The sequence below is a fragment of the Schistocerca piceifrons genome, chromosome 2, assembly GCF_021461385.2.
Source record: "Schistocerca piceifrons isolate TAMUIC-IGC-003096 chromosome 2, iqSchPice1.1, whole genome shotgun sequence".
In the NCBI taxonomy this organism is placed as follows: Eukaryota; Metazoa; Arthropoda; class Insecta; order Orthoptera; family Acrididae; genus Schistocerca; species Schistocerca piceifrons.
Genome location: NC_060139.1, coordinates 580,494,457 through 580,521,783, shown reverse-complemented (window position 1 = coordinate 580,521,783; position 27,327 = coordinate 580,494,457). Strand labels below are relative to the sequence as shown.

The 27,327-nt window shown below is 41.8% G+C and overlaps 1 protein-coding gene across 6 annotated transcripts in view; it reads left to right on the top strand.

Annotated features, from left to right (window-relative positions):
• LOC124774975 (thialysine N-epsilon-acetyltransferase-like) overlaps positions 1–27,327 on the top strand; it is a 137,337-nt gene that overhangs the window by 84,658 nt on the left and 25,352 nt on the right. For 5 of the 6 annotated variants that reach the window (XM_047249713.1, XM_047249715.1, XM_047249712.1 and 2 more), the window contains one exon: positions 22,062–22,234. In XM_047249713.1, the coding sequence (XP_047105669.1) occupies positions 22,062–22,234 (173 nt within the window). Of the gene's footprint in view, positions 1–7,029; positions 7,186–22,061; positions 22,235–27,327 lie in introns of all 6 variants that reach the window. The other variant, XM_047249717.1, reaches the window with a different exon arrangement.

Below are 27,327 nucleotides of genomic sequence, written 5' to 3'. Positions count from 1 at the left end.
TGTTTTCTTGGCTTTTGTAATGGCATAGCATGTCAGATAATCAGTGCAAACAATAATCCATCTATTGCCACTAGCAGATGTTGGTAATCATCTGAGGAGGTCAATCCCAACATGCTGGAAAGGCATTTTGGCTGGTGGAACTGAAATGAGTCGGCCAGGTAGTTTCTGAGGAACTGCCTTTCTCCTCTGGCACTCTTGACAGTGCATCACATAGTGACAGACAGTTCTAAATAAACCTGGCCAGAAAAGTCTCTTGCGGATCCTGTCATATGTCTTAATAAATCCTAAATGTCCAGCTTCAAGTGTGTCATGGAATTTCTGTAGAACATCTAAGCGCAAGTGTTTAGAAATCACTGGCAGCCACCTCGCTCCAAATGTATCAAACTTTTCTAGGAAAGTAATGCATTAACTACCCTAAATTGTCCTTTCACATTGCCTGACTGATTTAAGGCAAACGTAATTTGAGATATCTTGGAATCCTTCTTCTTCTCAGCAGAGAGATCCTGGAGTGCAGTGAGATAGTCACTGTCTTCATCAAAGTCTTGATGGTCTTGCACACAGGGTTTCTTAAGAAACAGTTGGCATCTTGGTGTTTTCTTACACTTTTGTACACTATGGTAATGTCATACTCTTGAAAGACGTAGTGCCCACCTGGCGAGTTGTCCTGTTGGATCCTTAAGACCTGTCAACCAACAAAGTGAATGATGGTCTGTAACAACTGTAAATGGCCTTCCATAGAAATACTATCAAAATTTGCACATGGCCCAGATCACAGCAAGACTTTCTCCTTCTGTAGCTGAGTAGTTTCTCTCGGCTTCTGTAAGTGTCCTAGAAGCATACGCTACAATCTTCTCTTTCCCATCTGAAATTTGCACCAGAACAGCACCGAACCCATACCCACTGGCATCTGTGTGTAGCTCTGTAGGTGCTCTCTCATCATACAAACCAAGTACAGGGCCAGTCATCAGAGCTTTTCGCAGCACATCAAAAGAATCTTGTTGAGCACCACCCCAGATAAATTTAGCATAAGCTTTTAACAGCTCTTGGAGTGGCCGGGCTTTAATACAACAGTCTTTGATAAAATGACGGTAATAAGAACATAATCCAAGGAAGCTTCACACATCTCTAATACTTTTAGGAATAGGAAATTCCGTTATATATCTCACCTTTTCTGGGTCTAGCCGCACACCTTTGTTTGATACAAGGTGTCCAAGTATTTTTATTTCTTTTGCTGCAAAGAGACACTTTCTTGCATTAAATTTCAGTCAGCCTTGTTGGAGACACTTAAGAATAGCCCTCAGTCTTTTTATGTGTTCATCAGATGTCTCTGAGAACTCTATAATGACATCTAAATTACAAGACAGTTTTCTCATGATCAGCCTAATCTACTTCATTTTGCCAGTATCCCAAGTACATGTCCATGGTTGAGAAAAACTTAGCCCCCTTGAGACAATCTAGTGTAATAGTCAATTCATGGAAGAGAGTAAATGTCCATTTTAGTTATCTTATTAAGCTTCCTGTAATCAACACAAAAGCGCCAACTGCCATCCTTCTTCCTGACGAGAACCGCTGGTGACGACCATGGGCTCTGCAAAGCCTGAATGATGTCATTCTTCATCATTTTCTCTACCTTGTCATGAATTATTCAACGTTACGTTGCTGACACATGGTATGCTCTCTGGCTTATTGGTTGATGGTCTCCAGTGCTAATCTGGTGCTTCACCATCAGTTTGTCTAATTTGTTCTTCACCTGTGGATCGAAGCATTCAGAGAACTCTTGAAGAACGGCAAGTAGCTTCTTCTGTTGTTCCTTAGTGAGATCTGGTGATAATCGAGCTAGCAGATCTCATCTTGTAGTGGTAGCACTAATTTCACCCACAGACTCGACATGGGAGGTTTCTATGAGGCTCAGCTCTTCTGCAATTTACAGCTCAGCGTTTGCTATGCACATCCGTCTTGAAAGGATCTGCGGTTCTCAGTGACAGTTAACTATCCACAATTCACCGAATCTGTTCTTAAACGAGACGACAGAGGCTGGGATGATCAAGTTATTCTTCAATGGTATGCTTCTCTTACATTCCCCTACAAGATTCGTGGGTTGATGCATGGCGTGACACATGACAGTTACCTTTCTAGTGCTGACTGCAGGAATCATCACTTTATCCAGCACACATAATCTCCACACACTCAGATGTACATCTTCCTGTCCACAGTATCTCATCTCGTCTAGCATAATCTTCAAGTGACCACAATTTATAATTGCTTGAGAAGCTTTCAAAAGGTCCCGTCTGAGAATGACGTCATGACTACACTCATGTAAGATGATGAATTCTAAGGGCGGTGTATGGCCACTTACACCCACATGAATGACACATCTTCCTGTAGGTTCCACATATTTCCCATTAGCCACCTTCAGCAGAGATGTTTTGTTGTCGACGAATATGGTTTCCTGCGACTGCCGATGGTACTTCTCTGAAATGACTGAATATGATGCTCCAGAGTCCACAAGAGCTTGGGCTGGTTGACCATCCATGAGGATATCGATGTACTTTCGTATCATTTTTGTAGTGATTGACGGCTGAGGACTTTTCTCTTTGGCGGCCTCACCTCCAAGGAAAGTCGCACCCTTTAGTTTTCCAGGTTCCGACGGCTAGGTGATCGGCTAGAGCTTCTAAATGGTGATGGAAACCTTGATCAGCGTGTTGGGGAGCGTCCTCTCCAGTGGCTATCTTGCGGCAATGGTGACCTACGTCGTCCTGCACCCATATGTTCTTGTTCATCTTCATCATCACAGAGTTGGCGATGGTTGAGATCGACCTGCTGTCTTCTGGCATGGGCGTCATGAAATAACCGCTGCCTTTCTCGACAATAGTGCACCATATATCCCGATCATCCACAGTGGAAATATACTGGTTGGTTATCCTGGGTCCTCCAGACGTCAGTCTTCCTTTGTGCCCAAACAGGTTCCTAATGCGGCATTGTAGGAACATAACTTCACCTGGGTCTCGACTTTTTCACCTTTTTAAAGGGAAATGAAGGATGAGAGATTGGGTTCAATGTCTGTTCAACTTCCTCCCTTATGACCTCTTGAAGCGTCTCGGTTTTTTGCTCACTGTGCAATCCAAGTGCCTTCAGAACTTCCTCTCTCACTATCTGACGAAGAGCACTTCTGAAATCAGTTTCTTCCTCCATCACAGACATCGATATGACGTTTGGAAGCTGTTCAAACTTCTTGCGTGTAATCCTTTTTTGATGCATTTTCTCGATGTACTGGCACCATTTTATGAAGTTATCTGCTGTCGAAACCTCCTTCAGGAGTAGGGCTTGATACATGTCCTCAGCAACACCCTTCATGAGATGTGGAACCTTATCTTCGTCCTTCATTCTAGGATCCACTATTTTACACAGCTCCAAGACATCTTGAATTTAAGATGCTGTAGTTTCTCTTGGGTGCTGTGCCCTGCACTTCAGTTTATGTTCAGCCTTGCAATTCTGTCATTGTGTATCACCGAAATACTTGTGCAGTTCTGCCTGGAATACTTCCCAGCTAGTAAACTTCTCCTCATGGTTCTCATACCATTGCTTGATAATGCCTTCCAAGTAGAAAAATTCGTTAGCCAAACACACTGTGTCATCCCATTTTTTTAAATTTGGCTATACACTCATAAACCTTCAGCCACTTGTTTGGGTCTTGGTCATCATCACCAGAGAACCCGGGAAGATGTCTCATGTGGTGGCACACAGTTGCTGTTATCATAATGTCCTCTTCTTCTTCTGTCTCCGATGGATTGCAAACTGTTGAATATGACTCGAACTCAGGTTTCTCGCCACGTAAACGGCAAGAAATGACCCTGATATAACGATCCTACCAGCGGACAAAGGGAATGCTACAGTGCTGTTAAGTACTGCCGAGTACCGACAGAAAATAAACCTTCTGCTACCCAGACAAGGCCTACAAGAGGCTGAAGAAGGATCCAACCCTGACGATGAGTAGAAAGACGATAGCTCTGCTGAAGAAATTGGACTTACCAGAGCAAATGAAGAAGCGACTGGCTCCAGCGACACCACGTCTCTATGGACTCCCCAAGATCCATAAGGAAGGGGTACCTCAGACCGATTGTGGACTCCATCAACTCTCACAGTTACGAACTTGCTAAATACCTAGCGACACTGCTCAAACCCCTTGTGGGACACTGCAGCCACCATGTGAGAAACTCAGCCGAATTCGTAAAAATACTCAGGGACATGCGACTGCAAAGGGAGGACCTACTCGTGATCTTCGACATGACGTCTCTTTTCACGAAAGTGCCTCTTCAAGACTCCTTGGCACTTTTAACCCAGCACTTTGAACCACAAACAGTCAGCCTCTTCGCACACGCACTAACAACCACGTACTTTCAGTGCAATGGGGAATTCTTCGAGCAGATTGACGGTGTGGCGAGTGGCTCCCCATTGGCTCCTGCGATTGCAAACCTCTATATGGAACATTTCGAGGAGGTGGCCCTTCAAACCGCCAGACAGAAACCGAAGCACTTCTTCCGCTATGTCGACGACACTTTTGTCGTGTGGGGACATGGCAAACAGGCACTAGATGAGTTTCTTGAACACCTCAACAGCATCCATCTGAACATAAAATTTGCAATGGAAATGGAAGAAAATGGATGCCTCCCCTTCCTTGATGTTTTAATTAAGAGGAAGGCAGATGGATCACTAGGCCATGCAGTACATAGGAAGAAGACACATATGGATCTATACCTTCATGCAACAAGCTGCCACCATCCAGCACAAAGACAAACAGTACTGACCACCCTGGTACATAGGGTGTGCGCCGTCTGCGACAAAGACAGCCTACCATCCCAACACCTGAGAGAAGTCTTCCAACAAAATGGCTACAGTAGAACGCAGATTAACAGGGCGCTTAAAAGGAAGAAAGAAGCAGTGAGAACCCCAGAAGAAAATAATGAAGGAGAAGAACAAGATAAACGACTCGCTTTCCTTCCATACGTGGGTCCGCTCTCGGCCAAAATTGCACGACTTCTGGGAAAATACAAGATCAAAACCGTTCTCCGACCACCACCGAAGACGAGGGAGCTCCTAGGTTCTGCCAAAGACGCGCTGAACCTTAACACACCAGGAGTATACAGTATACCATGCGAATGTGGAAAGCAATACATTGGGCAAACACAGCGCTGCATATCTAAACACTGCAAAGAATATATCAGAGGTGTGCGACTAGGCCACACAGAAAAATAAGCCATAGCAGAACACAGCATCAATGAAGAACACACCTTCAACTTTGAGAACACAAAGGTACTGTGCCGAGCATCTGGCTCTTGGGAAAGCGTGATCAAAGAATCCATAGAAATAAGGATTCATGAGAATCTGGTCAACAGAGACAAGGGATACCAACTCAGCGCAGCATGGAACCCGGCGATAGTGGCAATCCATTGGGAGCGCCCCCGTCAATGTCCTCCGCTGCGGGCGCAAACAGAATGCTTACACCGAGAACTGAACACGGCCGCCGGGGGCGACCGCCATCCCCACCACCGCGCACACGCCGCTGGTCCACCGCAGCCACCCAAGGTCTAGTGGAGGGGGGTGACCGCGCATATACACTCCTGGAAATTGAAATAAGAACACCGTGAATTCATTGTCCCAGGAAGGGGAAACTTTATTGACAGATTCCTGGGGTCAGATACATCACATGATCACACTGACAGAACCACAGGCACATAGACACAGGCAACAGAGCATGCACAATGTCGGCACTAGTACAGTGTATATCCACCTTTCGCAGCAATGCAGGCTGCTATTCTCCCATGGAGACGATCATAGAGATGCTGGATGTAGTCCTGTGGAACGGCTTGCCATGCCATTTCCATCTGGCGCCTCAGTTGGACCAGCGTTCGTGCTGGACCTGCAGACCGCGTGAGACGACGCTTCATCCAGTCCCAAACATGCTCAATGGGGGACAGATCCGGAGATCTTGCTGGCCAGGGTAGTTGACTTACACCTTCTAGAGCACGTTGGGTGGCACGGGATACATGTGGACGTGCATTGTCCTGTTGGAACAGCAAGTTCCCTTGCCGGTCTAGGAATGGTAGAACGATGGGTTCGATGACGGTTTGGATGTACCGTGCACTATCAGTGTCCCCTCGACGATCACCAGTGGTGTACGGCCAGTGTAGGAGATCGCTCCCCACACCATGATGCCGGGTGTTGGCCCTGTGTGCCTCGGTCGTATGCAGTCCTGATTGTGGCGCTCACCTGCACGGCGCCAAACACGCATACGACCATCATTGGCACCAAGGCACAAGCGACTCTCATCGCTGAAGACGACACGTCTCCATTCGTCCCTCCATTCACGCCTGTCGCGACACCACTGGAGGCGGGCTGCACGATGTTGGGGCGTGAGCGGAAGACGGCCTAACGGTGTGCGGGACCGTAGCCCAGCTTCATGGAGATGGTTGCGAATGGTCCTCGCCGATACCCCAGGAGCAACAGTGTCCCTAATTTGCTGGGAAGTGGCGGTGCGGTCCCCTACGGCACTGCGTAGGATCCTACGGTCTTGGCGTGCATCCGTGCGTCGCTGCGGTCCGGTCCCAGGTCGACGGGCACGTGCACCTTCCGCCGACCACTGGCGACAACATTGATGTACTGTGGAGACCTCACACCCCACGTGTTGAGCAATTCGGCGGTACGTCCACCCGGCCTCCTGCATGCCCACTATACGCCCTCGCTCAAAGTCCGTCAACTGCACATACGGTTCACGTCCACGCTGTCGCGGCATGCTACCAGTGTTAAAGACTGCGATGGAGCTCCGTATGCCACGGCAAACTGGCTGACACTGACGGCGTCGGTGCACAAATGCTGCGCAGCTAGCGCCATTCGACGGCCAACACCGCGGTTCCTGGTGTGTCCGCTGTGCCGTGCGTGTGATCATTGCTTGTACAGCCCTCTCGCAGTGTCCGGAGCAAGTATGGTGGGTCTGACACACCGGTGTCAATGTGTTCTTTTTTCCATTTCCAGGAGTGTAAATAGCCTGCTCTCCGTGAATCTCGACACTTCGCAAGAAGATGGGTAGTATGACACTTCCCGAAACGTCACGAGATATCAACACTACCACCCGGCTGGAGACCCGAGAAACCTTCATCAATAGTTTACGCTGGGAAAGCCTACAGTCAGGTATATATAAAGTTACAGAACATTCCAGTACAATGGTTCTCAACATTTGTGGATGCTTCTAGAATGTACTTGAACCAAATATAGAAATTAAACATGTACAGTCCAGGTGAGTTTTGAACTCATGACCCTCCATGAAACAGTCTAGTATCATAACTACTACACCATGGTGACTGTGCTACTCAGCTTCTTCTGTGACAGTAGTATTTTAGCCAGTTTCCCACTGCCACTCTGATGCCATAGTGGCTTGAAATGTTGAGAAGTATTTTGTGGTCCACACAGTCCAGATCCATAGAAGGATCACAAAATATTGGAACTGGCTTAATTTTTTGATCTACGAGTTCCAGAACATCATTCATGAATAAAGATATGGCTTGAGTTATGGGCATACGAGGGTGGTTTGAGAAGTTCTCAGAACGGAATAGAAAAAAAGAAGTGAATCTTCATCCACCAAGAAAAATTTTCAGTTCTGGGAAGAGATAGAAATCTGATGGAGCCATATCAGGTGAATAAGGCAGGTGTGGCAACAATTTGTACCATATCTCATGTAATTTTGCTATAGCAACAGCACATGTGTGTGGTGCGCATTGTCTTGATGGAAGATGACTTTCTTCCTAGCTAAACCTGCCTTTCTCACGTATCTTTTGTTGGAATATGCCCAGGAGGTTAGCATAATAATCTCCAGTAATTGTTTGCCCAGTGGGGAGATAATCTACAAATTGAATCCCCTTCGCAACCCAAAACACTGTTGCCATGACCTTTCCCACAGAAGGAATTGCCTTTGCTTTCTTTGGTGGTGGAGAATCAGCATGTTTCCACTACTTTGACTATTGTTTTGTCTCTGGGTTATAGTAGTGCTCCCAAGTTTCATCTGTGGTCACAAACCAGTGCAAAAAATCTTGTTTGTTTCTCCTAAAATGGCCCAAACATTGCTCCGATATGTCCATTCTTATGCGTTTTTGATCCAGCAGCATCAGGAGTCGCGACACCCATCTTGCAGATAATTTTTCATTTCTAATTCTTCATTTAAAGTGTGATATACCTTTTCAGATGACATCTGGCAAGTGTGAGCAATTTCACGCACTTTCAATTGGCAGTCCTCCATGACCATTTTGTGCACTTTTGCAATGCTTTCTGGAGTAGTGACATCTTGACCAACCACTTCGCAGATAATCATCTAAGCTCTCCCAACCAAATTTCAATTCATTTGTCCACTTGGCAACAGCTGAATATGAAGGAGCAGAGTCCCCCAGTGTATTCTGGAAATCGGCATGAATGTTCTTTTCTTTCATACCTTTCTTTACGAAGTATTTAATCACTCTTGAATCTTGATTTTTTTCCATCTTTGCAAATCACTATGCAGGAACAACAACAGAGCCACATCACTGCCACAACTCTCTTCCAAGAGCAGTGACTTGGCATGTGTTTACAGGCGACAGTCCAATGAATATCATGTGACCTCTCATCGTGAGTCCGAGAACTTTTCATACCAACCTTGTACCTTTTGGAAACCAAAATGTGCATCACTAATGATTGCCACAGTTTTCAGAATGCTTCACAATTTTGGAATGCAGTACTTTCTCAAGGACTTTTGTGAATGTGGTCAGGAGAGAGAGAGTATAATAGTTGGTGTTGTTTTTCCCTTTTGTTTAGTGGCTTGAATATAGCAATCTTCATTCCATCTAGGAAGACATCCTGATACATGGAAGCATTAACTATGTGGAGTAAAACTTTGCTTACCTGATCAAAGCGGCTTTTAGTAGTTTATTGGAAATATTATCTAGACCTGATGATCCTTGGCTTTTTTGCAAGGCAACACTTTTTGTTATCTCATTTCAGTTTTATAGGGGATAAATTCATCTCTCTTATAGGAGCCATTGCAGCCTATTTGTTCAGCAGCAGTTACAAAATGGTCATTGAAGATTTCTGCAATTATCTCTCAATTGTTTATATGTTTATAATCAGTATTTAAAACAATGTCTACAGTTTCATTGGCACAATTGACATCTGTCTCACTGCCAGATTGTTTTGACTTTATTGCAGCATTTTGGAGCTAAAATATAAACTTTTTGACAGTTTGGTACTTGATTATTTATTTGGTTAGGTTTTCCTGATTTTTTTAGATAATTCTTGTAAACTTCTTCTGGAAATGAGACTTCAAATATTGATGCAATTTCATTACTAACAGATTAAATTGAAATTGACATCTGTGTCAGAATATATGACACCTACTTACGTTTTGGAGGAATAATTTAAAGATCTTATCAGGTCATCATTATTTTCCTGACTACCTTCCATTGCAGCTCAGTTTTATTCTGGTAAATATTCATATTATTAACACTAAAACATATTATTAACACTGCGATAGAACTGCATTGTGTGACAAAATTAAGCATTTGGAAGGAGGAGTAAGAAAGCATGTGGAAGAATTTTTGTGGGAATTTAAGGATTTGTTTTTTCCACAAGGGCCGTTACCAGCAACTCCATTAGTTCAACATAGAATACCAACAGGGAATGAAGCACTGGTTTACCATAAACCATACAGAATACCAAGGTATTTGCAGCTGATTGTGGAGGATTTCATTGATCAGCAGCTTGCGGATGGTATTATAGAGCATAGTAATAGTTGCTGGGGAGCGGGCATTGTCGTTGTGCCTAAAAAATCTGTGAATGAAACTGAGAAATACCGGTTCTGTTGTGACTACCAATACCTCAATAATAAGACAGTAACAGATACATACCCCATTCCAAACATATCAGAGACTTTGGATCACTTAGGACCATGCCAGTGCTTTTCTACAATGGATTTGACAAGTGGTTATCATCAGTTAGAGGTGGCTCCAGAGCATCATCGAAAAACTGCTTTCTCTACTCCTGGAGGCCATAACCAGTACAGCAGAGTGCCATTCGATTTGAAAAACACTCCGGCAATGTTTCAGAGGTTACTAGACAATGTCTTGAGGGTTTCGAAACCACAGCAGTGTCTTGTCTATTTGGATGACATTATAGTGTTTTCAAGTAGTATGGGCCAACATAGACAGTGGTTGAGGGAAGTCTTTATGAGATTAACAGCAGCCCCTTTGGCATTGAGCCTGGAGAAGTGTCATTTTGCATTAGAAGAAGTAAAATATTTGGTTCATATTATTAGTAAGAACAGAGTGCGAACAGATCCGAGGTTGGTACAGGCTGTAAGGGATTTTCGGGAACCAAAAACAGTTAAGGAAGTGCAGTCATTCATCGGAATTTGCAATTTCTATCAAAAGCTCGTGAAGGGTTTTGCAGATTTAGCACAGCCGTTTACGCGATTGTTATGGAAGGGTGTGAAATTTGAGTGGACAGAAGAATGTCAGAAAGTGCTTGACAAACTGAAAGAAGTGTTAACATCAAGTCCAGTTCTTGTGTTTCCAGATTTTGAAAAGGAGTTTATACTAGCATGTGATGCATCGAATCAAGCATTAGGGTGTGTACTTAGTCAGGAAATTGATGGGAAGGAACATCCTGTAGCCTATGTGTCTAGGCAGTTGAATGCAGTCAAGAAGAATTACTCAATGACAGAGAGAGAGATGCTTAGCGTAATCTATGGAATCACATATTTTAAATGTTATTTATATGGGAGAAGATTTCGGGTACTGACAGATTATGCTGCGTTGAAGTGGTTGTTGGGGTTGGAGGATACATCCACTAGACTCACTAGATGGGCTGTGAGGCTTAGTGAATTTGACTACGAGGTGGTGCACAAGCCTGGGAAGAAGCACAGTAATGTCGATGCACTAAGTAGGAAGATGACGAAAGTAGAAGTCATAGGTTATGACCTAGCGGTATGACAAAAATTACAGGATGTGGACAATTATTGTAAATTGTATCAGACACAGCTACAATTTAATATGTACAATGGTGTTCTATGCAGGGAAACTAAGTTAATGGCAAGGGTAGTAGTGCCAGTGAAGTTGAGGGATGAGGTTTTAAAGGAAGCACATGATCACATGTTATCCGGTCATGGAGGATGTAGAGCAACGAATAGGAGCGTGGCGGAGAGGTGGAGAGGTAGGAAAGGAGATGTGGGTCAGTATGTCAAGAATTGTATACCATGTGCACAGATAGCAGATTTGAACCAGAAAGAGATACAGCTACAACAATTACCGGAAGCAACATGTCCATTCTCTTTTCTGGGGATTGATATCTTAGGTCCTTTTAGGTGAACACCATCAGGCAACAGATTCATTCTGACAATAATAGACCATTTTTCAAGGTATGTGGAGGTGGTGGCTATGCCAAATCAACAGGCACCAATGGTCGCGCAAGAATTAGTAAACAACTGGATTTTGAAGTATGGTGTACCAGAGACAATAATTACTGACCAAAGGACCAACTTCATGTCGGATTTAACGAAGGAGCTGTGTAAATTGTTGAACGTAAAAAAGTTGAGGATGAACACATTGCACCCACAGGCGAATGGAAGGACGGAACGAGTACACAGAACAATCGGGAAGATGCTGAGTTTTTATGTGGATTCTCATCACCATCAGTGGGGCAAGTATCTGAAGGATTTTGTATGTGCATACAATGCAAAAGTCCATACAAATACCGGTTTGTCTCCATATGTGGTAGTGTATGGGCAAAAAATGCCACCACCATTAGATTTAGTGAAGCTACAGAAAGGAAGGACTGGCAAATCTGTACAGCAATTCGCAAGAACAATTCGGGATGTTTGGAAACGGATACAAAAGGTGAATACAAAGGCTTTGAAAAGGCAGGAAGATGCAGTAAAGCAGAAGGGAAGTTTACCGCAGTATAAAGTGGGGCAATGGGAAATGCTGTCCAGCCCTTATACGCAAAAAGAGAAAACAAAGAAGTTCCTCACGAGGTATCAAGGGCAATACCAAGTTGTTGAAACCACATCTCCCATTAATGTTAAGCTTCAGCTGCCAACTAGAATGATGATAGTACACGTTGGAAGGTTACGGCCATTTAAGGGTTGCCCAGATGTGATTCGAGGTGTGTCACAGGAGGAAAGAGGAAGAAAGAGAGAGTGAAGAGAGGTGCTAAGCACAGAGAAAGACAAGAAGATAGAGTACAGCATGAAGTACCATATGCTTTGCGGTCTAGAAAGTAGTAGAGTATTTGTAGTTTTTTTTGTTTCTTGTTATGTATCATGGGTATTGCATAGGTTAATTAAGTATTGTATTTTATATGTGTTTTCGAGTATTGTGAGCCTGTTGGGGCAGCAGGCGTCGGAGTGAATTTTGCACCAAAGCCGTAATAAATACATGTTGAACAATGTCAGAGTCATACAATTTCTTGTTTAAATTTTTATTATCGACATTTCTGGGTCAGGAAAGTTGTGTTTATTGCACCAGTTCATATAATGTAAATTTAAGGATGAAAGTAGTCACACAATCGGTGTTGTGTTTTGATCAAAAATAGTGAATGCCGGAGGGAAATTTGTGAAACTACGAATATGAGACACATGCATGGTGCTGTTATTTTTAGCTAGGGGGAAGGGAACAGACTGTCCATGGGACATCATGGAGCCAATATTGAGCTTGCAACAGGTCGGGATGCATTGAATCTTCTCCACAAACGAGAATTTGGTAGTAGTAGCAAGTTATTTTGAGTAAGGAGTGTTTACGGAAGTAAAAATGTGTAGAACTCGAAGTAGAACCAAGTGTAACATAATGGGACCAACCTTCCATCTGCCAGCATCAATTTCAGGAGTCACGCAATTGAATGTTACACAGCTACAGCTGTACTGGCCAGAAACCACTTTAGAGTTTTTGCCAAGGCAGAATCTGACCTTGTTAACTCAAACTCTGGAGCCAGGTCTGTTGAGATCCGTAAACCAGTTCATTTTAGAGCAAGAGCGGCGCATATCAGGTGAACAGCTTGTTCAACATGACGCGCAGTATAGGGAAAGGCAACGGCAAATAATGATCTACATCTACATCTACATTTATACTCCGCAAGCCACCCAACGGTGTGTGGCAGAGGGCACTTTACGTGCCACTGTCATTACCTCCCTTTCCTGTTCCAGTCACGTATGGTTCGCGGGAAGAACGGCTGTCTGAAAGCCTCCATGCGCGCTTGAATCTCTCTAATTTTACATTTGAGATCTCCTCAGGAGGTATAAGTAGGGGGAAGCAATATATTCGATACCTCATCCAGAAATGCACTCTCTCGAAACCTGGTGAGCAAGCTACACCGTGATGCAGAGCGCCTCTCTTGCAGAGTCTGCCACTTGAGTTTGCTAAACATCTCCGTAACGCTATCACGGCTACCAAATAACCCTGTGACGAAACACGCCGCTCTCTATCTCCTCCGTCAACCCGATCTGGTATGGATCCCACACTGATGAGCAATACTCAAGTATAGGTTGAACGAGTGTCTCGTAAGCCACCTCCTTTGTTGATGGACTACATTTTCTAAGGACTCTCCCAATGAATCTCAACCTGGTATCCGCCTTACCAACAACAATTAATTTTATATGATCATTCCACTTCAAATCATTCCACAAGCATACTCCCAGATATTTTACAGAAGTAACTGCTACCAGTGTTTGTTCCGCTATCATATAATCATACAATAAGGGATCCTTCTTTCTATGTATTCGCAATATATTACATTTGTCTATGTTAAGAGTCAGTTGCCACTCCCTTCACCAAGTGCCTATCCGCTGCAGATCTTCCTGCATTATGCTACAATTTTCTAATGCTGCAACTTCTCTGTATACTACAGCATCATCTGTGAAAAGCTGCATGGAACTTCCAACACTATCTACTAGGTCATTTATATATATTGTGAAAAGCAATGGTCCCATAACACTCCCCTGTGGCATACCAGAGGTTACTTTAACGTCTGTAGACGTCTCTCCATTGATAACAACATGTTGTGTTCTGTTTGCTAAAAACTCTTCAATCCAGCCACACAGCTGGTCTGATATTCCGTAGGCTCTTACTTTGTTTATCAGGCGACAGTGCAGAACTGTATCGAATGCCTTCCGGAAGTCAAGGAAAATAGCATCTACCTGGGAGCCTGTATCTAATATTTTCTGGGTCTCATGAACAAATAAAGCGAGTTGGGTCTCACACGATTGCTGTTTCCGGAATCCATGTTGATTCCTACAGAGCAGATTCCTGCAGAGTAGATTCTTTCCAAAAACAACATGATACTAGAGCAAAAAACATGTTCTAAAATTCTACAACACATCGACGTCAGAGATATAGGTCTATAGTTTTGCGCATCTGCTCGACGACCCTTCTTGAAGACTGGGACTACCTGTGCTCTTTTCCAATCATTTGGAACCTTCCGTTCCTCTAGAGACTTGCGGTACACGACTGTTAGAGGGGGGACAAGTTCTTTCGCATACTCTGTGTAGAATCGAATTGGTATCCCGTCAGGTCCAGTGGACTTTCCTCTGTTGAGTGATTCCAGTTGCTTTTCTATTCCTTGGACACTTATTTTGATGTCAGCCATTTTTTCGTTTGTGCGAGGATTTAGAAAAGGAACTGCAGTGCGGTATTCCTCTGTGAAACAGCTTTGGAAAAAGGTGTTTAGTATTTCAGCTTTACGCGTGTCATCCTCTGTTTCAATGCCATCATCATCCTGGAGTGTCTGGATATGCTGTTTCGAGCCACTTACTGATTTAACATAAGACCAGAACTTCCTAGGATTTTCTGTCAAGTTGGTACATAGAATTTTACTTTCGAATTCACTGAACGCTTCACGCATACCCCTCCTTACGCTAACTTTGACTTCGTTTAGCTTCTGTTTGTCTGAGAGGTTTTGGCTGCGTTTAAACTTGGTGTGAAGCTCTCTTTGCTTTTGCAGTAGTTTCCTAACTTTGTTGTTGAACCACGGTGGGTTTTTCCCGTCCCTCACAGTTTTACTCGACACATACCTGTCTAAAACACATTTTACGATTGCCTTGAAATTTTTCCATAAACACTCAACATTGTCAGTGTCGGAACAGAAATTTTTGTTTTGATCTGTTAGGTAGTCTGAAATCTGCCTTCTATTACACTTGCTAAACAGATAAACCTTCCTCCCTTTTTTTATATTCCTATTTACTTCCATATTCAGGGCTGCTGCAACGGCCTTATGATCACTGATTCCCTGTTCTGCACTTACAGAGTCGAAAAGTTCGGGTCTGTTTGTTATCAGTAGGTCCAAGATGTTATCTCCACGAGTCGGTTCTCTGTTTAATTGCTCAAGGTAATTTTCAGATAGTGCACTCAGTATAATGTCACTCGATGCTCTGTCCCTACCACCCGTCCTAAACATCTGAGTGTCCCAGTCTATATGTGGTAAATTGAAATCTCCACCTAGGACTATAACAAGCTGAGAAAATTTATGTGAAATGTATTCCAAATTTTCTCTCAGTTGTTCTGCCACTAATGCTGCTGAGTCAGGAGGTCGGTAAAAGGAGCCAATTATTAACCTAGCTCGGTTGTTGAGTGTAACCTCCACCCATAATACTTCACAGGAACTATCCACTTCTACTTCACTACAGGATAAACTACTACTAGCAGCGACAAACACTCCACCACCAGTTGCATGCAATCTATCCTTTCTAAACACCGTCTGTGCCTTTGTAAAAATTTCGGCAGAATTTATCTCTGGCTTCAGCCAGCTTTCTGTACCTATAACAATTTCAGCTTCCGTGCTTTCTATCAGCGCTTGAAGTTCCAGTACTTTACAAATGCAGCTTCAACAGTTTACAATTACAATACCAATTGCTGCTTGGTCCCTGCATGTCCTGACTTTGCCTCGCACCTTTGAGGCTGTTGCCCTTTCTGTACTTGCCTGAGGCCATCTAACCTAAAAAACCGCCCAGTCCACGCCACATAACCTCTGCTACCCGTGTAGCCACTTGCTGCGGGTAATGGACTCCTGACCTATACAGCGGAACCCAAAACCCCACCACCCTATGACGCAAGTCGAGGAATCTGCAGCCCACACGGTCGCAGAACCGTCTCAGCCTCTGATTCAGACCCTCCACTCGGCTCTGTACCAAAGGTCCGCAGTCAGTCCTGTCGACGATGCTGCAGATGGTGAGCTCTGCTTTGATCCCGCTAGCGAGACTGGCAGTCTTCACCAAATCAGATAGCCGCTGGAAGCCAGAGAGGATTTCCTCCGATCCGTAGTAACACACATCATTGGTGCCGACGTGAGTGACCACCTGCAGATGGGTGCACCCTGTACCCTTCATGGCATCTGGAAGGACCCTTTCCACATCTGGAATGACTCCCCCCGGTATGCACACGGAGTGCACATTGGTTTTCTTCTCCTCTCTTGCTGCCATATCCCTAAGGGGCCCCATTACGCGCCTGACGTTGGAGCTCCCAACTACCAGTAAGTCCACCCTCTGCGACCGCCCGGATCTTGCAGACTGAGGGGCAACCTCTGGAACAGGACAAGCAGCCATGTCCGGCCGAAGATCAGTATCAGCCTGAGACAGAGCCTGAAACCGGTTCATCAGACAAACTGGAGAGGCCTTCCGTTCAGCCCTCTGGAATGTCTTTCGCCCCCTGCCACTCCTCGAGACGACCTCCCACTCTACCACAGGTGAGGGATCAGCCTCAATGTGGGCAGTATCCCGGGCAGCCACAGTCGTAGTCCGATCGGGGGATGCGTGGGACGAGCTGGCCATCCCCGACAAACCCCCATCCGGACCCTCACAGTGATGCCCATTGGCAACAGGCTCAAGCTGTGTGACCGAAGCCAACACTGCCTGAAGCTGGGAGCGAAGGGATGCCAACTCAGCCTGCATCCGAACACAGCAGTTGCAGTCCCTATCCATGCTAAAAACTGTTGTGCAAAGAACGTCTGAACTAATCTACAGAGAGCACAAACAAATCGATACAAAATTTAAATGGTTATTAAAATACAAGATTGCCTAGAAAATGCAGTAATGCTGCTACTTGCGCACTGCTGACACACTGCTCGGTGGCGGAAGGAGACTACATGATTTTACACTATTCAGGTACTAAAATGCGATGCTACAACTCTCAAATACTATAATACGCCTGAAATTTATGAATTAAACAATGTAAGTACCAAAAACACGCAAAGAAATTAAGAATTAAACTATGTAACAAATAAGTGAGCTAGGAGTATACGACTTTCTGCTGGCAGCTGCTTTTCCAACGGCAGCAGGGAGCACAGGGAGCATGATCATTTTGAGCACCTCTGTGCCAGGTGCCATCACAGCCTTAACTTTGTTATGTGTTGTTTTCTTTATGATCAGGCAGAGACTAATTCCAAGAGGGAACCAAGAATAGTCGAAGTCCCAGTGGATTGGATACCGAGGGTGCGAGACGAGTACGTAAGTGGTTGATCAAGCAGTGGTCATCCAGTTAAGAATTTTTACACTTTGTTTCATGTCATGGTTTTAAGAGGGCACTAGACCACATTTAAGTTTTCTACTAGTAAGTAAGTATGTCATAAGTGCCAATCCAAACAAGTTTAAGAGTTAGTTAAAGGATGACCCGGGGACCGTGTCTTTCCGAAGAGGGTCATAATGTAGTGGCACCACGGAAAGTTAGTTGTGTGTGATATTCTGAGCACAAGTTAAAGCCAGGTGTGGGCCAGATTGCAGTAAGTTACGCTGACCAGCGATTGCGAAGTGGAATGGGGGCCACAGGGCTGTCGAACCACTGAAAAAAGTAAACGCAGCAGTTCACAAGGCACGAGCTATAGGCAGAAGGGGCCCACTGGTGCAACCGGGGTGTGGGGCATATGTGACTCAAAGCAATGTGTTAGCGAAACAGAGCCGTGCAGCCGAGTATAAATAGGTGTTGTTTTCTGATGAGATTCATTCAAGTGTGGTAGCTCTCCTGGACGGCGGGGCGTGTCGCACCACCGGCAGAACAGATGGGGCGACAGTGTCCCAGTCTACAGCGGGTCGTTGGTTCACCCCTCTGAGGCCGACGCGGGGTCTGCAGCCAGCAAGGACAGGCTACTTTGGCTTGCTACCGCGGGCAGTCATCTCGGCTCCCGACACACGCCGGAGACTTTTGTGGCGAGGGCCACAGATTCGGATGCTGGATCATGGGCAGTCATTGCCGCCACATTCCCAGCTATGCCAGCCAAGGAAGAAGCAGCAGCAGGGCCAGCCTACAGCTCCCGGCGGAGCAGTGCGGAAACGAGGACAGAGGTCGCTGAGTCGGCTGCTGGTGCAGCCATCCTTACATAATCGGAACTCTGCAGCTGGTGTACAAGGCCGGCTCAACACAGCATTGTGTTCACAGACTGCCGGGGTGCTACCTCATCAATGCAGGGCCTTGTGATGTCGACCGAGGTGAACGAAGCACTGTAGTGGAAACAAATAAATCATTCGGAAAGTTCTCGCCGAGTTCTAACATGCCACATTCTGACACCATCCACTTCAGAAGTAATAACAGCACAGATGTAAGAAAGTAACTACATTTGTTATTTGTATGATCCAGTTTCAACTGTGGATGTGAAAAATGTTAAGAAGCTATGATGAAAAAGTTAGAATGTAATGGCAGTGAAGAGTTTGAGAAGAGTAATATACCATCCTGAATAGGTACAAAATATAATGGGCAATATTAATAGGAAATCAGCTAAAAAATAATGCTACTTAACATTATTGAATAAAAATGTCTGCAATTGCTGAACACTAAAAATTCACACAACTTATTAAAGAAAATATTCAAGGGGAAAAAATTCAGAGCACAAAGTCTAATAGTCAGTAAATCATTATCATAGAATGCTGTTTGTGGAATGAACTATGGCTACCAGATTTAAATAATAGAAATTACTAAAAGTTAATGGTCATATATAAATGAAATGTTAAAGTCATGATTCATGGCATTTCATTTCATGTAGTGCTTTTGGTTAATCTAGAACAGGGCCGGCCAGAAATTCTGCACGCGTGCGGTGCTCTTGCACATGTGCAACTTCCGGGTCACAGCGTGCACGCCGCAGCCATCAGCGTTCATGTAGTGCATGTTTCTACTCACAGATGTCACTCCTCTGTTACACAAAATGCGTTATCGACACCTCGTATGTATATCACAACCTGGGCTGTAACTGTAAGATCTGTTGCTTCATCGAGCGCAACAGAGAAAGCGACAAAGTATTTAGCCTTATTTATTAGCTGCCTGTGCAGATCGCCACCCATAGCACTGATACGTCTTGTCACTGTTTGTTTGGATCGACTGATTTCTTGGAACCTGCTAATGTTCATGGGACACACAAGTTCTGCAGCATCAATCAGACACCCTTTCACAAACTCCCCTTCGGAAATGGGTTTCCCAGATTGTGCAATTCTTAATGCGATTTTAAAACTTGCTCGCAGTGAAGATTTAGTGCGGTTGTCATTCTGGAAAATTGAAAACAGTACATTGTACAGCGTACAGTAAAATAGACATAAATGTAACGCAAGAAACTAAGAGTTCAAGAAGTATCAGTTACTTTGACGTACAGTAAAATCGAGTTGATGTGTCTCATCCATTTTCTGAAGGACATTTAATTTTGCTTGCCGTTCTTCACTGTTGAGTACACTACACTCGTCTTTGTGATATGTATTGTAATGTCTTTCAATTGAAAACTTAAGCTGGACGCCTATTATTCGGCGGTACAGCAAACACTGTGAGTTTTCACCAATGGCTACAAAAAAGAATTGCAGTTCCCAGTCATTTTTAAATGACTGAGAACATAGATCTCCCATCCTTTGCTTTTTCACAGTACTTGCCATTTATCAGTATTGCTCTGTTAATGTTACGGTCACCAGGGGTAAATGAGACTGGATATGTTGCGCTCTTGCTTGTACCACATAAACAGGGAAGTGGAGCCGCTGCCGTTCATTTAGGACACATGTCGAATAACAGATGTCGCTGTCGCACACATGCGCACATGTGCAGCACTTTCGCACGTCTGCACACTGTGCAGCATTTGGCCGGCCCTGATCTAGAATTTGTAGAAGGAGTAACACACTGACACTGCTTTCCTATCAACTTTCTTTTTCCAGTTTCTAATTACATATTTTCACATCTCTTCCACAATTTGACTAAGTTCCGCCACAGCTTCTTTTCCAGTGGCATAATAACTGGATCCTCAATAAACTGTGAGTGTATATTCCAGTTCAGAAAGTAAATATCTACGCACCAAGTGTAAATACTGACATATCCACCTTATGATATGATCTCAGTCTGTTACATTTCCACTGTTATTTTTCACTATATATACTTCACTGAAACCCAAATAAAACATTTCTCTTTCATTAGTGGTAGTATTTTCATTCGTCTGTTGACCAAAGTTCAACAATATTGGACATGTCATGATATTACAGTTTAAGGAAGAAAAAAAAGAAACATACAGGCTTTACATTATTACTGATCTTCTTTGACAAAGATGGATCAAATAGTTGCCTGTGGCATTATGGTAGGAGCCATTTGCCTGAAGTAATTTAAGGAAATCAAAGAAAACATAAATCTTGTTGGCCAGATGGAGATTTAAATTTCCGTCTTTCTGAATACAAGGCTTCTCTGTTTAAAAACAGTGCAACCTAATTCAGTTTATCCCTAGTGTGCAATACTGTTTTTCAAAGAAGGTACTTAAGACTGTAAGACCCTGGTGCTATCTTTATCAATATTTATCACTGCACACAGTATACATGCTTTATGTCATGATGTACCATTACGCCCACTAACGTTTGGCATCAAGACCATGGCAGCAATGTTTGGTTTCCACTTTGTGTACTGCAGCTTCCTATTTGCTTGCCTGAAGAATTGAGTCAGTATCCCTCCATAATGAGGCCAATGATGAGCTCAGAAAGAGGATAAGGTGTTCATATTATCGACTGTGGAACTTTGGAGTATGTTTTCCATTAAAGAAAAGGAAACATTATTTTTTTATCTACTCATATTATCCAGAATAACTCTCCTGCTCCTGTTGTAACAATCCATTATTTAATAATTTTTTTTTAAATTTTATAATCTTCTGTAGACTACTCGCAAGGTGTATCTTTAACTCTGGATAACGTTGTTGATATTAGTTATAAATGTGATACTAATAAATGGAGGAAACATTCTGTCATGTCTTTTCTTCATGATAATTGTAATATTATTTGCATCATCTCTTGTTTCTGCTACTTTCCTGTACATCTGCCTGACCAAACATAATGCTATATTACAAGATTAGTTCAGTTACCCCATCACAGGTAGCTTTTACATATCCAGGACACATTTTCAGATTGTTCAGTCTGTGTTGTGATTAATTCTGCTACATATTCACATCTCCAAATATATCTGTAGAATACATAACAGTAAGAGATTCGCATAAGGGACAGACATGCCATAAACTGTTGCTAAGACTACGATATGAACAAATTGTTTATGCTGGGAATGCTCTGAGATATTACGTACTAGGATAATATATGTAAGTATATTGCTCATCATTATTTAAACATCTGTCACCAATTTTGAGAAAAGGTAACAGAATAATGCATTCTTTTACCGATCTTCAGTCTCTTGTTGGATGGGGACATCAGTAGAGAAATTTCTGTAAGTGTAGTATACCTCTTCCAGATTATGTGGGGTCGAAACACAGGTATAAGTTATTTTACAGTGAAGATCACCTTATTTTCTCTTCTCTAACCAGTCCTGATGTTCATGGTAATAAGAATTGTGTTTTTTTTTATCTCATCTTCAGACTTAATTTAGTATGTCTGCTGTTGTAAGGTAATATAAGAATCTACTTATTTCAGCAGATGATGTTTGTATTTAGTGTAGGCACCCTGATGCTGATTTAATGTTATCAGTAATTATGATTTATGCATCTTGAACTCATTAAGGAAATAATTATGTTCACTTAATTTAGTGGGATGTAACATAAAGAAGATTGCAATGTTTTAACAGTTTCAGATGTATTGAAAATGGGAGACAGCTGTGCAAAGCTTATTGGACATGCTTTGTATTTCTTTTCCTATTCCTCTCAAAGGGGACGTACAATTTACTTAGAGGATATTTATGTTACACCTGAGTACAGGGGATCAAAGCTTGGTTCAGCTCTTTTTGATAAGGTGGCAAAGGTAAGGTTTTATCCATACTGTTATTTGTGTGCTTGGGTATTAAATCAGCCTGGAAAAACAAACCATTGTTTCAGCAGCCCAAGTAAATAAGTATACTATATACATTGGACTTAATGAATTTTTAATATTAATGTTTAATTTAATATTATTGCTTTATGTGAAAAATTTACCATAAAATGCAGTTGGTTACACCACAAGAAGCTTAAGATTAATTCCAAAAGAATATCAAAACTTTCATATTCCATGTGAACAAGACAAGTTGGCATAATAGACAACTACCAGGTCTTTGTCATAACTTACATATACCTTGTTTTATTTGACTTCAATTTAATGCAACATGCTTTACTGTTGTTGACACCTTGTGCCATGTGGTTTCTGTATAAGACAACATGCTGTGTTGACAAAGATTTCGAAATTGCAAATCTTAAAATTACATTTTGCACTTTTCCTTTCTATGTCATAGGTGTATATAGATCCCCCTGTGGAAACTCTGATGCTTTTCTGAAATCACTTGATGGAGTCTTAAGTAAATTAATGTCAGGCTGTAGAAGTGTAAATCCTGTCATACTGGGAGATCTGAACATCAACACTTTACATGAAGGTCACGAAAGCAAACATTTGACAGATTGTATCCTGTCTTATGGGGCTAAAAATCTTCTTGGACCAGTACCCACCAAAATAGCTAACACACATAGTAGTTCAATTGATCATGTTAACACAAATTATGACCACATCATCGCAACAGACATAATAAATAGTCACCTCTCAGATCATTTAGGCCAAACACTAGTGTTAAAAAGGAATACCAAATTCAAACAAAAAAAAGTACATGCAGAGGCAAATATATATCTGCAAACACCATTGCTACACTAAGAAACAGTTTAAGCCAGGAAACATGAGAATCAGTTATAACTACCATTTGGGTCAACAACAAATGTAACATGTTCACAGAAATTATTACTGAGCACTTAAATAGAGCCATGCCATTAAGAAAAGTGAGTATCCAGAAAAATCAGCCTTCAAAATCATAACCTGCGCCACTAGATTTTAAAACAAAAGATCTGAAAGAAAAAATGGAAAACATGTATAGCTTACACAGACTGACTAACTCAGAGTTAATTAAAGAACTCTACAAGTAGTACAAATATAAGTACCGCAAGGAAGTCAGGAGAATCAAATAAGAAAGAATCAGCCAACTGATACAAGATTCAGATAACATTTCAAAGACTTACTGGTCGTTTGTAAATAAAATCAGAAGCAATGAAACAGAAACTAAAGTTAATAATGTACAATTAACTGTGAATAATGAAGATATCTCTGGTCCTCTTCTAGTCAGCAATATTGTTAATAATTGCTTCATAGATGCCACTGAAAAGATGTCTCTATGAAACAGGATATACGGCACTTATTTGAGTCCTGTAACAAATAGAACTACAGAACACTACCTGCAGTAAGCACATATGACATTCTGCAGCTTATTGGTAACCTCAGAAACAAAAAATCAACAGGATTAGATGAAATTTCTCCTTATCTGTTGAAAAAATGTAAACATGAACTAATGAAACCACTAGTTCATCTAATAAACTGTGTTCTCAAAGACAGTGTGTTCCCTGACGAGCTGAATCTATCTGTAGTGAAACCAATACACAAAAACCTTCAGCAAACTGATAGAGAAAATAATATTAAAAAACAGTTTGGAAAATTACAACAATGCTGACATATTAAGTGATTTCCAGCATGGTTTCAGAAGAGGTTGAAGTACCACATCAGCAGCTGTACAATTTGTCCATAATGTGCTTGAAAAAATAAATGAAAAATCCCAAGCAGCAGGTGCATTCCTTGACCTCTCAAGGGCTTTTGATAGAGTACATCATGATGTGCTCTTATCAAAAATTGTGAAGAGTGGTGTCACTGGAAAACTCATGCAACTGCTAGAAACATATTTAAAGGGTAGACAACAGTGCACGGAGATTATATACTCTAATGGAGAAATACTGGCGAGGAGAAGGTCAAGTATAAGAAATATGCATTTTGGTGTTCCTCAGAGCTCTATTTTAGGTCCAGTCCTATTTGTATACTATGTAAATGATTTCCCAAGTTCTCTTGACAATAAGCAGTTGATCTATATGTATGCAGGTGATACATCTGGTGTCTGCTATGCAGACAGTGAGCCCAGCCTAGTGGAAGAGATACATAACTTTATTGAAAAAGCAAGAGCTCACTTTGAAAGAGAGAACCCAAATGTAAACATAGAAAAACTAATATTATTGATTTTAAATCCAGTGGTCCAAACAGACAAAATACTGTGATTGATGAAATTCTACCAAAAACATTTACAGATTGTAAATTCTTGGGTTTATGCACAGATGATCGACTTTAATGGAAGCAGCAAGCTGATTATCTCTGTAAACAAATAACACCCAGTCTATATGTAGTAAGAAGATTATCACCATATCTTAATTCTTAAACCCTAAGGACTGTATATTATGGATTAGTGTATCCTTTCTTTTCTTATGTAATAGTACTGTGGGGTGGGACATGCCAAACTAATATGAAAAGTGTTTTCATACTCCAGAAGTGAGCCTTGAGGATCATAGCCAAAGTAAAACCAGGAACTTTTTGCAAACCCCTATTCATTAGACACACTATTCTCACAGTTTATGCTATGTATATACTAGAAACTATAATGCTAGCAAAACAAGACAGTAAGATCACAAAAAGAAACATGGATATTCACAACTATGAAACAAGGCATAGAAAAGATTTTTATATGGCTAACAGAAGATTAAATTTAACAGCAAAAAGCCCCTATGTCAAAGGAGCTGTTTTTAATAACTTGTTACCAAATGAAGTAAATATATTGACAGGGGATACTTTTAAAAAGAGAGTCAAGCAGTGGCTTATCCAAAAATACCCATATAACTGGAATTTATCATGAACTAAAATGTAATAAGAAATAATGTAAACTAAAAAAAAAATGTAATTTTAAAACTTTATGCTTAGTTGAAAATGCACATGCATGTAAAATTAGGTGTTACAGGCAATAAATTGGATTGAATTGGTTGTTTTACTGTTGTTGAGTACTTCTTGAGTGTCACATTGCCTTGACATAATGATTTAGTAATGAGATATGAAATAATTGTGTGTTTGTTTAAAATTCTGCTTCACAGTATGCAAAATAACTGTAAAAATAGGCAAGATGTTATTGAAAGCATTAGATTCAGTCATCCATACAGTGTGTTCAGTGAATCTCATCATGAAGTAGACATGCATGTATGTTGAAAAAATCAAGGTATATGTTAGCAGGCAGAAGTGGCCACTATAGACTGCTTCTCTGAAGTGTAGTAAAAAGATATTATAGGTATTGCTGATTTACTAACACTGATAATTAAGGTAATTACTTCTAGAGACTACTATCAACTGTTTATATACAGGAAAAATTAAAAACCTATTTAATATGAACATTATTATTCAAACAAATTTATGCCTAGGAGTCCAAATATTCTGATAAACTGTAGGAACAGCTAACAAGATACTCTTTTACTTTGTTTTGTAATACTGGGGACTTCCATCTCAATGTGTACAGGCAGCCTGCTACAGAGCTTTACACCAGACTGTCTAACTCCATTGTAAACCATAAGTAGTGTCAATAAAGTGCTTTTAACTTGTGTGAGGCAGCAGTGTGTTTAGATTATGATCACCGTTGGTCTGAAATTTTGTTCAGACAAACTGTGTAGTTCTTCTTTAATGTGCACTTCTTCACTTTTTCAACTTCTCCTGAACTGAAAACTGTAAACTATTAATATACCTTCAGTTTCTCCAATAATAGTAAGTCCTTTTTCAAATATGATTATATTGATCCATCAGTTACAATATATTAACACAGCATATGCAATTCACAGGAATACATCAATCTGCCATTGTTTTGAATCTGTATGATATGCATAAATTACCCTCTAAATATTAAGCGTCATCTCCCCTCTGTGACGTCACTCCCATTGTCACTGTATGTGCTGTTCCGTGGTGCACCTTGCTTCTCTATGTGAGGATGTCATAGCACAGAGCAACTGCTCAACCAGCAAGTACAGGAACACATAGTAAAACTGCAGTCATCATCCCACCTTGAAGATGCTTTGCATCCATCTGGGCCAGTGTATATGCACAATATGAAACAAATTTCTGAACAGTATGTGATTCTAAATTACTTAACTAATCAAACAAATACTTTCCAATGTCGCAATCATCATTTGTCTGTAAGGCAGATGTTGAGTAAAACGTCACTTTCCCCAAACTGATATGTTATATTAAAAGACACAGCCCCTATGGAAATTACTTTACTTCTAGTGCTGTCATTATGAATTTCAGAATTCATCCTATATTCACTCTTACTGTTAAGTATGAGATAAAACTTGCGTCATGTAAGTGTATGGATCCCAAAGTCCCTGGAGAGGCTACTGCAAGGTGTTCAGTTGTCAACTTTAAGTAATAATCTTTCTGCGCACTTCTACACAATTAATTATTTTTTGCATTCCTTCAGAACATAATTCCATAGAACAGTACTGAGTGAAAAAAGTATGCTAGCACTCCTGTCTGCAGGGCAACACAAAGAGACAGAATTCTAAGTACAAAATCAAGCATAACTTAGTTTTTTGGGTAGCTTATTAACATTCTGGTGCCACTTCAGCTAGTTATCCATCTGGATGCCTTGAAACATCACACAAGGACTTTGATCTTATGTGTGTCTGTTTATCTCTGTGTTTGGGCCCTGTAAGTAATTTTTATTTGCCTGAAATTTGATACTGATACTATGAGTCTTTATAAGATTAAAGATTAACCTGTTTGCTGTGGGGCAGTTGTAAGCTTGTTAAAATTATTCTCATGTCTTTGTCTGGTTGGAATGTGTTTGCAGTCCCTGTCAGAATACTAGTGTCCTCAGCAAACATCACAATTTTTGAAGAGTCCTTAAGTTTCCGAGGTATAATTTACGTAAATCAAGAATAGGTGTGGGTCAGCCATTGAACCTTGGAGTACGTTATAATTATATACCGTTTCTTGCACATTTATATCTTTCAGAAAATTCATCTTGACTCATT